Source organism: Epinephelus fuscoguttatus, linkage group LG16 (genome assembly GCF_011397635.1).
Source record: "Epinephelus fuscoguttatus linkage group LG16, E.fuscoguttatus.final_Chr_v1".
Classification (NCBI taxonomy): domain Eukaryota; kingdom Metazoa; phylum Chordata; class Actinopteri; order Perciformes; family Serranidae; genus Epinephelus; species Epinephelus fuscoguttatus.
Genome location: NC_064767.1, coordinates 6,898,712 through 6,912,538, shown reverse-complemented (window position 1 = coordinate 6,912,538; position 13,827 = coordinate 6,898,712). Strand labels below are relative to the sequence as shown.

At 42.9% G+C, this 13,827-nt stretch overlaps 1 protein-coding gene across 1 annotated transcript in view; it reads left to right on the top strand.

Annotated features, from left to right (window-relative positions):
- The window catches only part of adss2 (adenylosuccinate synthase 2), a 47,546-nt gene extending 35,159 nt beyond the window's left edge, over positions 1-12,387 (top strand). The window contains exons 7-13 of the mRNA XM_049600170.1: positions 1,734-1,815; positions 1,898-2,024; positions 6,646-6,800; positions 7,185-7,309; positions 8,179-8,276; positions 8,847-8,996; positions 11,189-12,387. Of these exons, the coding sequence (XP_049456127.1) occupies positions 1,734-1,815; positions 1,898-2,024; positions 6,646-6,800; positions 7,185-7,309; positions 8,179-8,276; positions 8,847-8,996; positions 11,189-11,241 (790 nt within the window). The 3' untranslated portion in view covers positions 11,242-12,387. The remainder of the gene's footprint in view (positions 1-1,733; positions 1,816-1,897; positions 2,025-6,645; positions 6,801-7,184; positions 7,310-8,178; positions 8,277-8,846; positions 8,997-11,188) is intronic.
- Positions 12,388-13,827: the final 1,440 nt, after the last annotated feature.

The window sequence follows — 13,827 nt, the reverse complement described above, 5'->3', positions numbered from 1 at the left end:
CACACACACACACACACACCTAGCTTCAATCCAGTCAATCGAATACAATCCAGGAAGTCCAGTTAGAGCAACAGATCCAGGAGTTTGAAGGCTTAACAGACGCCGAAACTCTGCTCAACTTTTTTATGCATCTGCGACAGCTGTGGCCGGAGGCGTTATGGTTTCAGGTTGTCTGTATCTTGAGGAAATTTCTTCAAATTTGGCAAATACATCTACTTGGACTCAAGAATGAACTGATTAGATTTTGATGGCAAGGGTCAAGGTTACTGTGACCTTGCATCTGTCTCATTCTCGTGAACACAATATCTTAATTTTGTGGCCGAAGGTCAAAGGCCAAGGTCACTGTGACCTCACAAAACTTTTTTTTTTTTTTTTTTTTGGCTATAACTCAAATTCATACACAAAATCTCAAACAGTTGTCTCAGGATATAATGATAAAATGATGACATTATATATTGAAACGGTCAAAGGTCAGCTTCAGTGTGACATCATAATGTTCTGTTCTGTTTCTGACCATTACTCAGCGTCATATCTCAGGAACAGTAGAGGAGACATTTGGTCAGATACTGAATTGGTGACACTAATCTTGGGTGTCCATCTTTGAAACTGAAGATTGCATGGATTTTTATTTTTTTTTTTTGCCTTTTTCAAACAGCTGGATGGTCTTAATTCTGCCTTTATTTGGAAAAAAATCCTCGTCTCAGATTAAAAAAGTGATGACAAAATAAATGCGTCCACTTGCCAAGACGCACGTATCTTTGTATAATTAAAAACACCAATAAAAATAACTTCAACACTCCCTGCTCCATCACTGGACTGGCCTCATTCAGATGATTGAGGAGGCTGTTTTTTATTTTACGCAGGGCGACCGCGGCCTGAATGTGGTTCCTGTGGTGGAGTTCCTGCTCCAGGGTTAATGCTCTCTGATTGCCCAGGGTGGAACTTCACTGACTGGTCAAACCAAACTACACTTATAGCATTCAAAAAATAACTTTTCCCAATATTGGTCTAGTTTGTCTCGTCTACACAGTTCTTTAGATGTGGTGGTACGCAAATGAAAACGCTCACAAGGGCCATTTTAGGGGTTTTTGGATCAGAGGAACTTTTTCAGAGTTCTAAAAAACCCCCCTTTTTTATTGTGTCTGCACCACAAGAAGTAGAAATGATTATAGTTGTTAGAACAAGTTTTGAGGGACTTTTTTTAGCTCCTATTTCAGAGTAGGTTCTCTCTCAGCACAGGAGGAACCCTGAGTGATGTAAGTGTACAGTGACCGGTCAAATACAGCCAATGCAACCTTGAGCTAAAAACAGACGTCACAAAAAAACCCCGCTTGTAATAAAAAAAAGCTGGAAGAAAACACACACAAATTGACTGATGTTGAAGTCCAGGCTTTACTGAGCATATATGTGATGTATACAACGTGATTGATAGCCGGCTTTTGTCACTTAAGTGTTCCTGTTGGTGTTGCGAATGCGAACAGAAAAGAAGCTCTTCTATGTGTGTAGTTTTTGGAGGAGCTCCCCGCTGGGCAGTTCCTCTCTGGGAGCCTGCACAGCTGTTTCATCCAAACATGCTTTTGACCCAGAGTTTAGTTCCTGGGACTTGTGGTTGATGAGGGGCAATAAATCTCTTCTGCAAAGTAAAAATGGCAAGATGTGTTTGTGAGCCTGTCATATGGTGTCACAGCAGCCCAGGTGTTGGACTCAAAAGTGATCGATTTTGCCTGTTACAGGTTTAAAGTTCTGGCCCAGCAGTACAAGGCCATGTACCCGACTCTGGAGATTGACATCGAGGGAGAACTTGTCAAATTAAAGGTAACAAAGGTTAAACAAGACACAGACATTCCTTGAAACATTAAGTTGTCGCCTTTGCAGTAACGTGTTGTGTGATTTTTAGGACTATGTGGAGAGGATCAAGCCCATGGTGAGAGACGGGGTGCACTACATGTACGAGGCTCTTCACGGCCCCCCCAAGAAGATCCTGGTGGAAGGAGCCAACGCAGCGCTGCTGGACATCGACTTCGGTCAGTACATCACCCTGCGTGCCTGTGTGAGCATGTGCACCAAAATTAAGCACGCCTTACTCTTAACTTGTGTATATTTTCCAATTATCCTTTCCAAAATAAGCCAAGGTCTTTGTGCTAATCTTTCCTCTGAAAAAATAAATGTCATTTCTAATTGCCAAGCGCTGTTGAGTGCATCTGCAGCGACCCGGTGATGTTACCCTGAAACACTTAAGCTTTGTGATGCTCTTTACAAAAGCCTGCTCGGAGCTCAGACTAGGGATGATGGTAAGTTTACTAACTGCTACCGATGTGCTCTGGCATCCAGGCTTGACGTGCACGCTCACAGTTAAACCACTTAATGCCACCTGACTGTGCATGAGCACGAAGGCATCCTGTGTCAGCAGTCTGTCAGTCAGTCGATCAGAGTCACAGAGGAATCATTGAATCCAGAAACACTCTCAAAAGGCTGATGAAAGCATGACAAATGTATTTTTGCTTTCAGGTAATGACACCACAGACTTAACACACTAATCTTCTGGATGTGTGTCACTGAAACAGAGCAGACCTGTGATTATTGAGAGCAGTGACGCCACTGAGCTGAGTAAATCACAGTCGAGGTTCAACGCTGGTTATTATCAAAACACCATGCTCATAGGGCACAGTGTGCTGCACACTGATTGGCAGATAACCTTCTTTTCTAACTTGATATACTGTATATATACTTGATTAGAAAATGTGGCAAATATCACATCAAGCCTTAAAGGAATGCTTCACACCCCCAAATGACCATATGTATATCACATATCATCATTACTCACGCTGTGTAACACTGAATTTGTGAAGAATTTTTCTCGAATGGCTCCACGCTGGACGAAGAATCTGAATGTGGAGAAAATTCTTGATGGATTAAAGTCATAGAGGTCGCATTTAACAACAGCAAATCTATATCAAGATATCCTTTTACACGCTCTCACACAACTCATGCAGAACAATCCAAACACATTTATCCAGTCACCTCCCTAACAGGCAGCCCTTTGTGACGGGACACTGAACGAAATGTGAAACTTATTTATTCATTCATTCACTCATTTTCATCCACTTATCCGGGGCCAGGTCGTGCGGGCAGCAGGCCAAGCAAAGCACCCCAGACGTCCCTCTCCTCAGCAACGCTTTCTAGCTCCTCGTGGGGGACCTTAAGGTGTTCCCAGGCCAGACGAGATATGTAATCCCTCCAGCATGTTCTGGGTCTGCCCCGGGGCCTCCTACCAGTGGGACATGCCCGAAACACCTCAACTGACTCCTTTCAACAGGAGGCAGCAGCGGCTCTCTCAGATCTATGTTCTCTTCAAATCCAGACTCCAAACTGACTGACAAAAACGGTCATTTTACCTTGATGAACACAGGAGCTGCTGGTCTACCACTGCCTCGATGAAAGTTGTATGTAGTGTTTGTATTAGAAGGAGAAGGAGAAGAAGAAGGAGAAGCTTGAGCACCTGTCAAAACACAGGTACAAAGTGCTTTACAAGCCCAATAAAAGACAAAGCAATTAAAACAAAAGGCAGTTTTAAACAAGGTGGTTTCCAGAACTGATTTAAAAGATGAGACTGAGTTTACAGCCCGATCTCCTCAGGCATATCACCCCAGAGTCGTGGTTCTGACACCTCTGTGAATTAATCTGGACCTCAGAACAACAAGAGAAGCTGCATCTGAGGATCTCAGGGTGCGAGAAGGAACGTAGGGCAATAAACAATCTGCAATATAACTTGTCACAAGGCCTCTCAGGGCTTTAAGTAATCAATAAAATCTAAAAATCAATTCTAAAAGCAACAGGTAACCAGTGTAGGGAGTTCTGGATGAGCTGGAAGAGTGAGAGGGATTTTCTTATACTGATGCCTGAGGAAGAGGAATTGCGATAATCTAATCGACTGGTTATGAATGCATGAGATAACACAAGATCAAGAGTATGACCTTTTGTGTGAGTGGAACCAGTCCGACCACATGTTGACTTTAAGGGTCTAAAAGGTTTACAATCTCCCGGCCCAGCTGGTCAGAGGAGCAGCAGACATGTACATTAAAAACACCAAGAATGAGCAACTGATCAACATGGGGTGACATTTCACAGAGGCATACAAGATAAACAAAGTCTTCTTCACAAATTCAGTGTCACATGTTGAGTAACTGATACCCAAATGGTCATCTGTGGGGGCGAAGTATTCCTTTATCAGTATCAAGACGTCTTTGGGTGCATGAATGCCGTTGGTGTTTGGCCACTTTGACAGGACACATGACTGCTGATGGACACGCGAGCTGCTGAACCTGTTCTTCCTTGATTACACAAGACTCTCTGAACATTGGGGGGACCTGCATGTGGGAAGCTTCCAGCACAAAGGACAGAAAACTCAACCCCTCTTTGCTTTTATCACAGCTGCTGGAACACAATTTCTGAAGCACAACATTTTTTGAATATCTGTGTCAGTGTGTACCGATAGTGATCATCCCCTCAGGGCCACCCTTGGGTACGGTGCGAGATGGGCAAGGTTTGTTTTCACGCAGCTCAGTTATCAAGAGGCCAGTCAGCCTCCAGCCAAACTCAGTCACAGCTATTTGACTCAGTGAACCTGCTGGCTTTATCATGAACCAGTGAACATGTCCAAAGTTATTAGTGTCCACTGTCCAGTGATTGAAGGAGGAACAAATCAACCAACAACATCAGGACAGGTGCTAAAACAACAGATCCCCTATGTCAACACAGTGCTCTCTCTGGACACAGCTCATCACCCTAACTTTGCCAAGCTCACCAAGAAGATAAATGATTTTAAAGATGAGTGAAATAAGAGGACAAGAGAAGGTGCAAATGTGAATTTGATGAGCTGACCTCCTTGAGACCAGAGGTTTTCAGACCATAGTCCCTTTTACACTGCCAGATTTTCCGTGAATGTTTGGCCGTTTTGCCGGCAAGCTGCAAGCGTTTAGACACACAGAGCCGGATTGGCGGAACCTGTTTAGTTTAAAAAGACCGAGGTGGCCTTCCGCAACGGGAGGGGCTGTTGAAGATTTAAACAGATAAACAGGAAACAGCTGATAGCAGGAATTAGCCAGCAGCTAGTAGCAAGAGGGAAACACAAACCTGACAGACACTGTAAAGATGAGCAACTGGGGAGACAAGGAATTGCGCGTCCTCCTTGTCCTCGCAAACGAAGAGGCCATTAACCGTCAGATGACGGGGACGGTGAAGAACGGGCCGACTTACAAGAGAATTGCCGAAGGCCTGACCAGCCGCGATTTCCCTCGGAGTACGTCACTGTTTACGTCACACGCTGAGCTGCACATTTTGTTACTTGCTCACGCCCCCCATTGCCCCGAAAAAGGCACATTCTGTATAAACAAAAGTAGGTAGGCGGCATTTTGCTGCACTCCCCGATTTTGTTTTTATACTGCCAATACTGAAAGAAGACTGATTGGGCTTTCCTGCAAATTTGCACAATTCCTATTTAAAAGGGCTTGTGAGGCGGCACGAGAAAGTTGCCAGGGCGCTGTGTTGGGATGGACGTGAGGCAGATATGGGCTTTTGCATTGACGCTTTTGGCCGAGTCAAATCATGCTGCGTTTATTTGTGTTCCCATCACCTATTTAAATGCGCCGAATTGTGCCGAGCTGAGCCCGAGATGGACCAACTACAGAGTTGGGTCAAAGTGTGTCAGACTGCCTCCAAGCAGGTCATGGCTTTGTCATCATTTAGGGACAATCCAGCATCCTCTTCAAGATTAATTTTGTCATCCTGTCTCCGTTCTTTAAGCAATTAGTGATAGACGCCGAGATATTGGAACAGCCTGAAAGTCCATGATGATAAGCAGGTGGCTACCAACAACAAAAGAGGGCGCTGCTTTTAGACGCCACACCTTCATGTAGTGCAGCTTAAAACGGCAGGAGTTCATTGTTGTAGTTTGGCAGCTGATTGCTCACTAACAGATGTGACACAGCTCATGAAGGCAAATAAAGTAATTTAAAAGTACCTTCAATGCCCCAGTTTACCTCAAAACTTTACTCCTTCTTCGAGTCATAACTCGGTGAAATCTGAACACACAGACATGATACACGTAGTTTTAGAGTCGGTGTAATTTCCACTTTCCGTTGACCTTATTATCACAGTTAGGCATTCAGTAAATCTGCTGAGAAATCATAAAAATACACTCCTTATAACTACAGAACTTGCATGAGAATTGTCTCGTTTTTAAGTTTTCTTCAGCATCAGTGTGATGCAGTGATAGTTGGCTGTACATCCATGGGTACATTGCAAACAAGACTAGCTAATTTGGTGAACTTTCAATGGTGCCAATTTGCCAAAATGTGAAAACTGGGTTGGAGTAATAGCCCATAGCGAAATGTAGTTCCAATATTAACTTTAACTTGTTGCTCTGTTATTATTTTTGATATAATAAGGCTGTGATTGGGTGACTGACATTTGGAGATGGGGGTGATGAGGTGAGGGGGAGGCACAGTTTTTATCTGAGGAGGGTCCCACAGTGTCAGATGTTGAAGCTGCTGCTTTATACTCTCCCCCCTTTTTTTGTTGCATGTTTGTTCAACTCTGTATCTTCTGTATAAATGAAAAGTATGATCACTCCTCTTGTCGTTGCAGGGACGTACCCGTTTGTGACATCGTCCAACTGCACGGTGGGCGGGGTATGTACGGGCCTCGGGATGCCACCTCAGAACGTCGGGGAGGTTTACGGGGTCGTCAAGGCGTACACCACCAGAGTCGGCATCGGAGCTTTCCCCTCAGAGCAGAACAACGTAAGACAACACAGCAACACATACCATGGATCCATCATTAAACATGACATAAACACATAAAAGTGAAGACTTTTAAATCCTGTTTTTAAAAACTAAACCTTGTCTACATGGTTAAAACATGTTGTGATGACTGTTAAAGCAGCAAGTAGCTTTGTTTGCAAACAGCACCACCTAGTGGAGGTTTCACTACACTGCCACCAATAACCAGCTGTAGTAAACTTTATGTGTAGGGACAATAAATCTGCCTGTGACACCTGCTCATGACTGAAACTGAAGCATGCTCTTTAATGGATGAATATTTTCAACTCTGAACATCCACAAGAAAACACTGGAGGTATTGAGCAGACCTGAAACTGGTGGACTGTCTGATCTTGTCGTCTTCAGGAGATCGGAGAGCTGCTTCAGACTCGAGGGAAGGAGTGGGGCGTGACCACAGGCAGGAAGAGGCGATGTGGTTGGCTGGATCTGGTGCTGATCAAATATGCACACATGATCAACGGCTTCACTGCGTGAGTGTTTGTGTTCATACTGATGAGTGTAGTTTTACTTGTTGAAACGTTTACATCTGGGTGAAAAGGTTTCTGACCAAGCATTTAATAGACTTCTTTTTATTTGAAACAATGCTATATGTTTTTTTAAGGACTGATTTTCACCAGATAGCAGCTTCTATTTGCAGGGTACCAGTGTATCTAGGGGACCTCATGTGATTTTACCCCCACGTCTTTGTTTCATGCAGCACATTCTCATGGTACAAGCACTTGAATTTACTGACATTATCCTCAGGATATGATGTCAAGGTTTAATAAACATTTCTGCTGAGCCTGTTGAAAGAAAAATCTTACTGCATGCTGCCATGCATCTCTTCTGATGGATTTGAGCTTGCTCTCTCTGCGAGCGGGTCCCCAAGCTGTGTAGCCAGATGAGCCTGCTGCACCTAAAAGACTCTCAAAACTGTCATTTGTAATTGCCAGTGCAGCCAACTTAATTCTTGACCGGGAAGGCAGAAAAAAGGCGAGAGAAAACAAACAAACAAACAGAGATACCAGTCGTCATGGGACTAATATTATCACATGACCTCTGTATTTGGCGAAATATGGTGTGGTGGAATTATTACTTGTCAAGTTACAGTATTACAAGTATTTCAAATTAATAGAGGTCCCCAAATAATACTAGTCCAGCTCAAATAGGACTTAGATTAGTTTTTTTATTGTTTCATCTGCTTATTTCAAAGTAAGAAGCCAAGCGCTGCAGGACACATACACTTTAGTTGTTATATTTATAATAGATGTTTGGATATATGTTGGTTTGTAGAGTGATGCATGTGTTCAGTAAGCAACTCTGCTGTTTAATAACCTTCCTGTCCCCTTTGCCTTCCCAGGTTAGCACTCACCAAACTGGACATACTTGACGTGCTTGCAGAGATCAAAGTGGGCGTAGCGTACAAAGTCAACGACCAAGTTATACCTCACTTTCCAGGTGAGCTGGTTTGCGGATGAGTACTTGTTGTGTGAGTTTTAAGATAAAATCCAGCACTTATTACCGCTTTTTTTCCTGATTGCCTCGACACTGTTAGGTTGTACACTAACCACAAAATCTTACACAACAGCAAAACATTATGCTTCTTGCAAAACTCTTCAAGCTCTTAAAAAAAAAGTTTGTTTTTGCATGATACAGTATATAAAAACCAATAACTAAGTATATAAATGAAAAACACTTTTTGTTCACAACACAGGTAGATTTGATAGCGGTAGAGCATGCATTTGTTTGTATTTTCCAAGAGGCTCCCACTGTCTCTGACTTTTAACGTCAGGTCTGAACTGATGTCACCAGTGTGAAGGTGGAGCTGCTGCGTCTCTGCCCTCAGTGGATTTTGTCTAACCTCTCCTCTTCCAGTCCACACTGTTATTTTTAGAGAGCTCCATTTCAAGGCAGGGACATATTGATCTGTTGTCGGAGCTGTTTGATTGTGTTCTCCTGTAAAGCTAATGGTGTGATATCACTCCTCACCATTCTCCTCAACCCCTCCTCTTATTGATTCTACGGCAGCCAATCAGGAGGTGTTGCAGCACGTGGAGGTCCAGTATGAGACGCTGCCGGGCTGGAACAGCGACACGTCGGCTGTGAGAAGCTTCGAGGAGCTGCCCGAGAACGCCCAGAAATATGTGCGCTTCATTGAGGAGCATGTGGGAGTGCCTGGTACGACCCCGCAGACACGTCAACTAAAAACCTAAACTAAACTAAAACTAAACCTCGATAGGTCTAAATTAGAGCTGCGACTAACCATTTTTATTATAATGTCAGACAACTCTGGTAATTTTATCATCTACAGTGCAGAACCCAAAATACGTCCACACACTGCCTCTGTGATGCTCCAGTGTCCTGATGATCCAATCAGCACGGCTTTGCATGCCTACTTTTTAATTCATTAGTTTAGTTAACTGATGACAGCTCAATGGGACATACAGAAGGTTCAGCTGGTAGTTAATTTCAAGAACGCCATCTGCTGGACCACAAGGCAAACTACATCAAATGGTTGGCTGCGTCTCATATTTAAATTAATTTTAATTTCATTTTACATTAATTTCACAAAAACTTTACAAATAAAATTCCAACTAAAACTGAAACAAACTCAAAGGAGCCTTGAGAAGTTTAAATATGTTGGTTTACACTGCTAACATCTGACAATTTGTCAAATTCAAAGTCTTTTCTTTATACAGCAGTGGATCAGGGCCACTGTAGGTAAAATGATAATGACAATAATAATAATTCAAGCTGCAAGCAGCGTTGGGTGGGACCTCGGACTGCCGCCGTTTTGGTCTCCAGCTCATGTAGACAGTTAAAGACAAAAGTTTTAGACGATTTTAGACCCCTCTCCACTCTAGCTCACAGCTGACAATTTCTCCACATTTGCTCATGTCTGCCTTCAGCTGAGGTCCCTAATAAAAATTTAGCAGGGGTAGGGGGTGTAACATTCTGAGGAAAAACTCAAATTTGCAAGAACAAAGCTTTGATGTTCTCTGAGATTAAAGTGGCACATTCATGAGAAAAAACTCAAAATAGTCTCTCAGATCATAAAGTCATAAATTAGATTTGTGATTAAATGATTTGAGTTTTTCTTTTCCCCACTTGTATGGTTGGATTAACCTCATCTCACCAGAGACACCGCCACTTGCTGAATCTCATGTCTGCAGAGGATGACCTAAGCAAATTATACTTTGCAACTGTATGAGGCAATAAGGAAATACTCGTAATTTCAGCCCAGAATCACCTTCAGGACTCTCTGCCAGAGAGTCAGGTGCAGTTGTTACCTCTCTGTGACAGCTTACTGGCTCTGAACTATAGTTGGGAACACGCTAGTTTATTAGCATTAATTTAGCTTGGCTCAGTAACTGGTCACTAGCTTTTAGCAGTTCAGACCACTCCGCTGAAAAAAGGATAGCGAGGCATTCAGGTGCCATTCACCAACAATGACTTTATGCAGTCCTCGCCACAAGACAGCAAAAGTTAAGCAGCAGCCCTGAGCTCATCTAGACACTTAACTCTGCTGACTATCATCATTATTTTCCACATGCCGTTTTAACCATGACACACCCGAGAGAGAGCTGCCTCATCCACACAGCGAAGCACACGTCACACAGTCACAGGTTACCCACAAAAAAGGGTGAGCCTGTAACACATAGAATAAAGAGCATCCAGGTAACGTCCCGGACGTCTGGACCCCGACAGCAACAGAAAGTTTGCTGTTCTGGGGAGGAGTTGGGACGGTCTGGGAATAGACCCGCAGCACAAAAAGGATGGAATGCAGGTACTAGTCACGTTTCCATTATACTTTTGCGATATACTTCTATATCGACACGTCTGAAAAACACCTCATGAGAGCGTAAAAACTTTTTCTCTATTTGAGAGTTTTTTCGAAATGTAGGTGTTTCCATTACCAGTTTTTTATTGCGATATTTAGGTTTTGCGCATTTCTAGGGTTAATGGAAACGCACTTACTGTTTGACTGGAGACATTTCAATAGTACTTAATACTGGGTCATTTCAGTTGATACCTTAAAGGCACCTGGCCCTAATCATAACAGGACATGTTAATTGGACATTCAGATAACGGTCATTCAGCATCTCCATGTTTGCTGGGATGCCCTGTTTACCGGTGGTGTCTATGGTGTGATGAGGTTGATCCAACCTCCCAAAGAAAAACAGTCTGGTTCCTTTATTTAAATTGTTTTTACTTTAATCACATAAATGTTGAGTTTTATTCCCCTGATTTCCTGTGTAACCTGATTTCTATGGGTCCCTGAAAACTTGCTGATTGGCACACAGACCTGAGACCTGTGGCACTACAACAGGATCTGATTAACACCCACCTCTTCTCCTCTGTTTCCTCAGTCAAGTGGATCGGAGTGGGCAAGTCTCGGGAGTCCATGATCCAGCTGTTCTAGACAAAGGGAGCGAGAAACACAAGCAAAGAGGATGCACAGCAGCAAATCAACTCTACCCTTCTTCCTCCCGCCCCTCACACACACAGCCTACCTACCTGTCTCAACTCTCCGACAGAGGCATGGCCATCATGTCTGTTCTTAATGCTTTATATCATCAGACTGTCCCACGTTACAGACTGAACCTCTCTGGATCAGACTCCCATCAGACTGACCTCCCTGTGCGATTGTTTCCCAGCGTCTCCATCTGGGTTTTTAAAACTTTTACGATAACGGATCCACGGTTAAGTCCCTCTTTTAATTTGTCCCCGTTTATATCATACCCATTTACTCCAGACATGCAACACACTCGGCAACACCAGCCGCCGTCAGGTCTGAGGGGACATGAGGGAACGGACTCAACACACACACACACGGGATCACTCCCTGGAGGAACTGTACACAGATGTTTGGTCGGTCAAACTTTTGTTCACGTGTATCTTTGTTAATTTATGCCGTGGTTTAAATGCACTGTGCCAGTCTGGTGTCAATCAGTTTTAGCCTCTGCACTTTAGATGCTTTGGACTACATCTGCTCTATGTTTTATTCTGCCAGGTGTACAACACATCCTGACACCATAAAGGGATCCTCTCATATTTTTAATGTGTCTCTCTATGTTTGTTTTTCTGTCATCAGATGGATGTTTGGAGTTTTCATATCGCCATGTCATTCAGCCAAAAAAAAAAAACAGGTTTTAAATTTCTTGTAGCGAGCGACCGCTTCCACTGAACGCTGTTGATGAAATGTTGACGCACATCAGCTTGAACTGTTTTTGATTTTATTAGGTGAGTTATTCATGGAGCAGTACAGAGATGTAAGTGATGTCTCTTTTTTTAAAGTGGAAATCGATGCAGTTGGCCGCCATCTTTCTACCCACGTTCTTGTGATTGTCTTACTATCATCGACTTCTTTGCACTTTCAGCACAATGCTCTGTTAAAGTGTTGAAGGCAACGGTAACAACCTTTACACACAAAAACACTGTAAATATGGATGAATACTGTACCAGACAGTTGTTTAGCTTCTTTTTTTTCATAACACATGTCTTTAAAACCGGAAAAGAAGTCTTTGGTTGCATTTTGACTTCATAATAAAAAAGCTGATACTCTTCACTGTTGCAATAATGAAATGACACCATCATTATCAACCAATCAGAGCTGTCCACTGGTAAAAATGGTAAGATGTGTTGCTGCGTTCACTCAATGCTGGCAGGATGGGAAGAACAGGAAAACCTCCTGGTGCTCTGACGTCGGAGTGATCTTTAAAATTGCCTTAATTAGCTACTTCAGTGGTGTTTGGAGCTGTTTGTTAAAGGGCAACTTTGGTATTTTGCAACCTAGACCTTGTTTTTTCAGATGTTTGTGTTTAAGTGACTAGTGGGAACAAAGGTTTTTGAAACTGGTCCAGTACTGAGTGAGAGGGCTGCAGTTGGCAGCAGCAAAACAAGTTGCAATGTAATCACATGGGGCAACTGCGCACCCTCAATGTATGTCCACTAAAGGTGTGTGTTTTTGCCATGGACGGGATCAGATTATTATTTTAAGTGTCCAACAACATTATGGATAGGATCCTAGCAGCGATAGACCTTTGTTGCAAAGAGTGAGGTCCTTTTTGTTTGACTGAAACAGCCCCAAAGTCACCATCGCCTAACACACCAGACTCCATTTAAATAAACAGTCATTTTAGGGTGTGTAAAGGCAGCATGTTTTCACATCTAACTGGGTGAATAAAGGGTTTAACTCAACCAAACCAGAGGTTGTGATTGTTGTAACAGAAAGATTTTTGTGGACTTTGAATGAAGTGTGTTTTATGATGATAAAATTACTGTTTATTTAAAGGGAGTCTGGCGGGTTTAGCGACGGCGATTTTGAGGCTGTCTCAAACACAGAAGAACTCACTCTTTAACAAAAAAGGTCTATCTCTGTAGCGGTTCTTCAGACTTTTAAAATAACAATCTGAACCTGTCATAGACAAAAACAAGCACATTTAGTGGACGCAAGCTGGCGATGCACGATTGCCCCAATTGGTGACATTGCAGCCTGTCTCGTTGATGCCAGCTGCAGCAGTCTCACTAAAAACTGGACCAGTTTAAAAAAGCTTCTGTTGCCATTATGATGTGGTCAAAACACATGAGAAAATGGGGTCCAGGTTGAAAAATACCAAAGTTGCCCTTTAACAAGTGAAATCAGACAAATAAAAACTGTTTAGCTCCTTTTAAGTGGCCGAATCAATTATATATGTGTTATTGGATTTAATTTGATTTTGGTGATTCTGGCTTTCCAGTCGTCGCACTGATGTTATATTGGTGCTATCCGACTCAGAATTGCGACTAAAAGAGATCGACGTTTGTTTTTCTGGCTTGATTGCTGATTAATTACAGTCTTAACAATATTCAGGTTGTTTCGCGCTGTGTTACCTGTGCCTGCTACAATGGTCAGAAATAATGTTTAGACACTTACCGCAATAAATAATATAGATCCATATGACTCAGCAGCTCAAGGCTGGATTACAGACCCTTATCCGGACATTGTAAGCTACGTCCTTTTTGGACT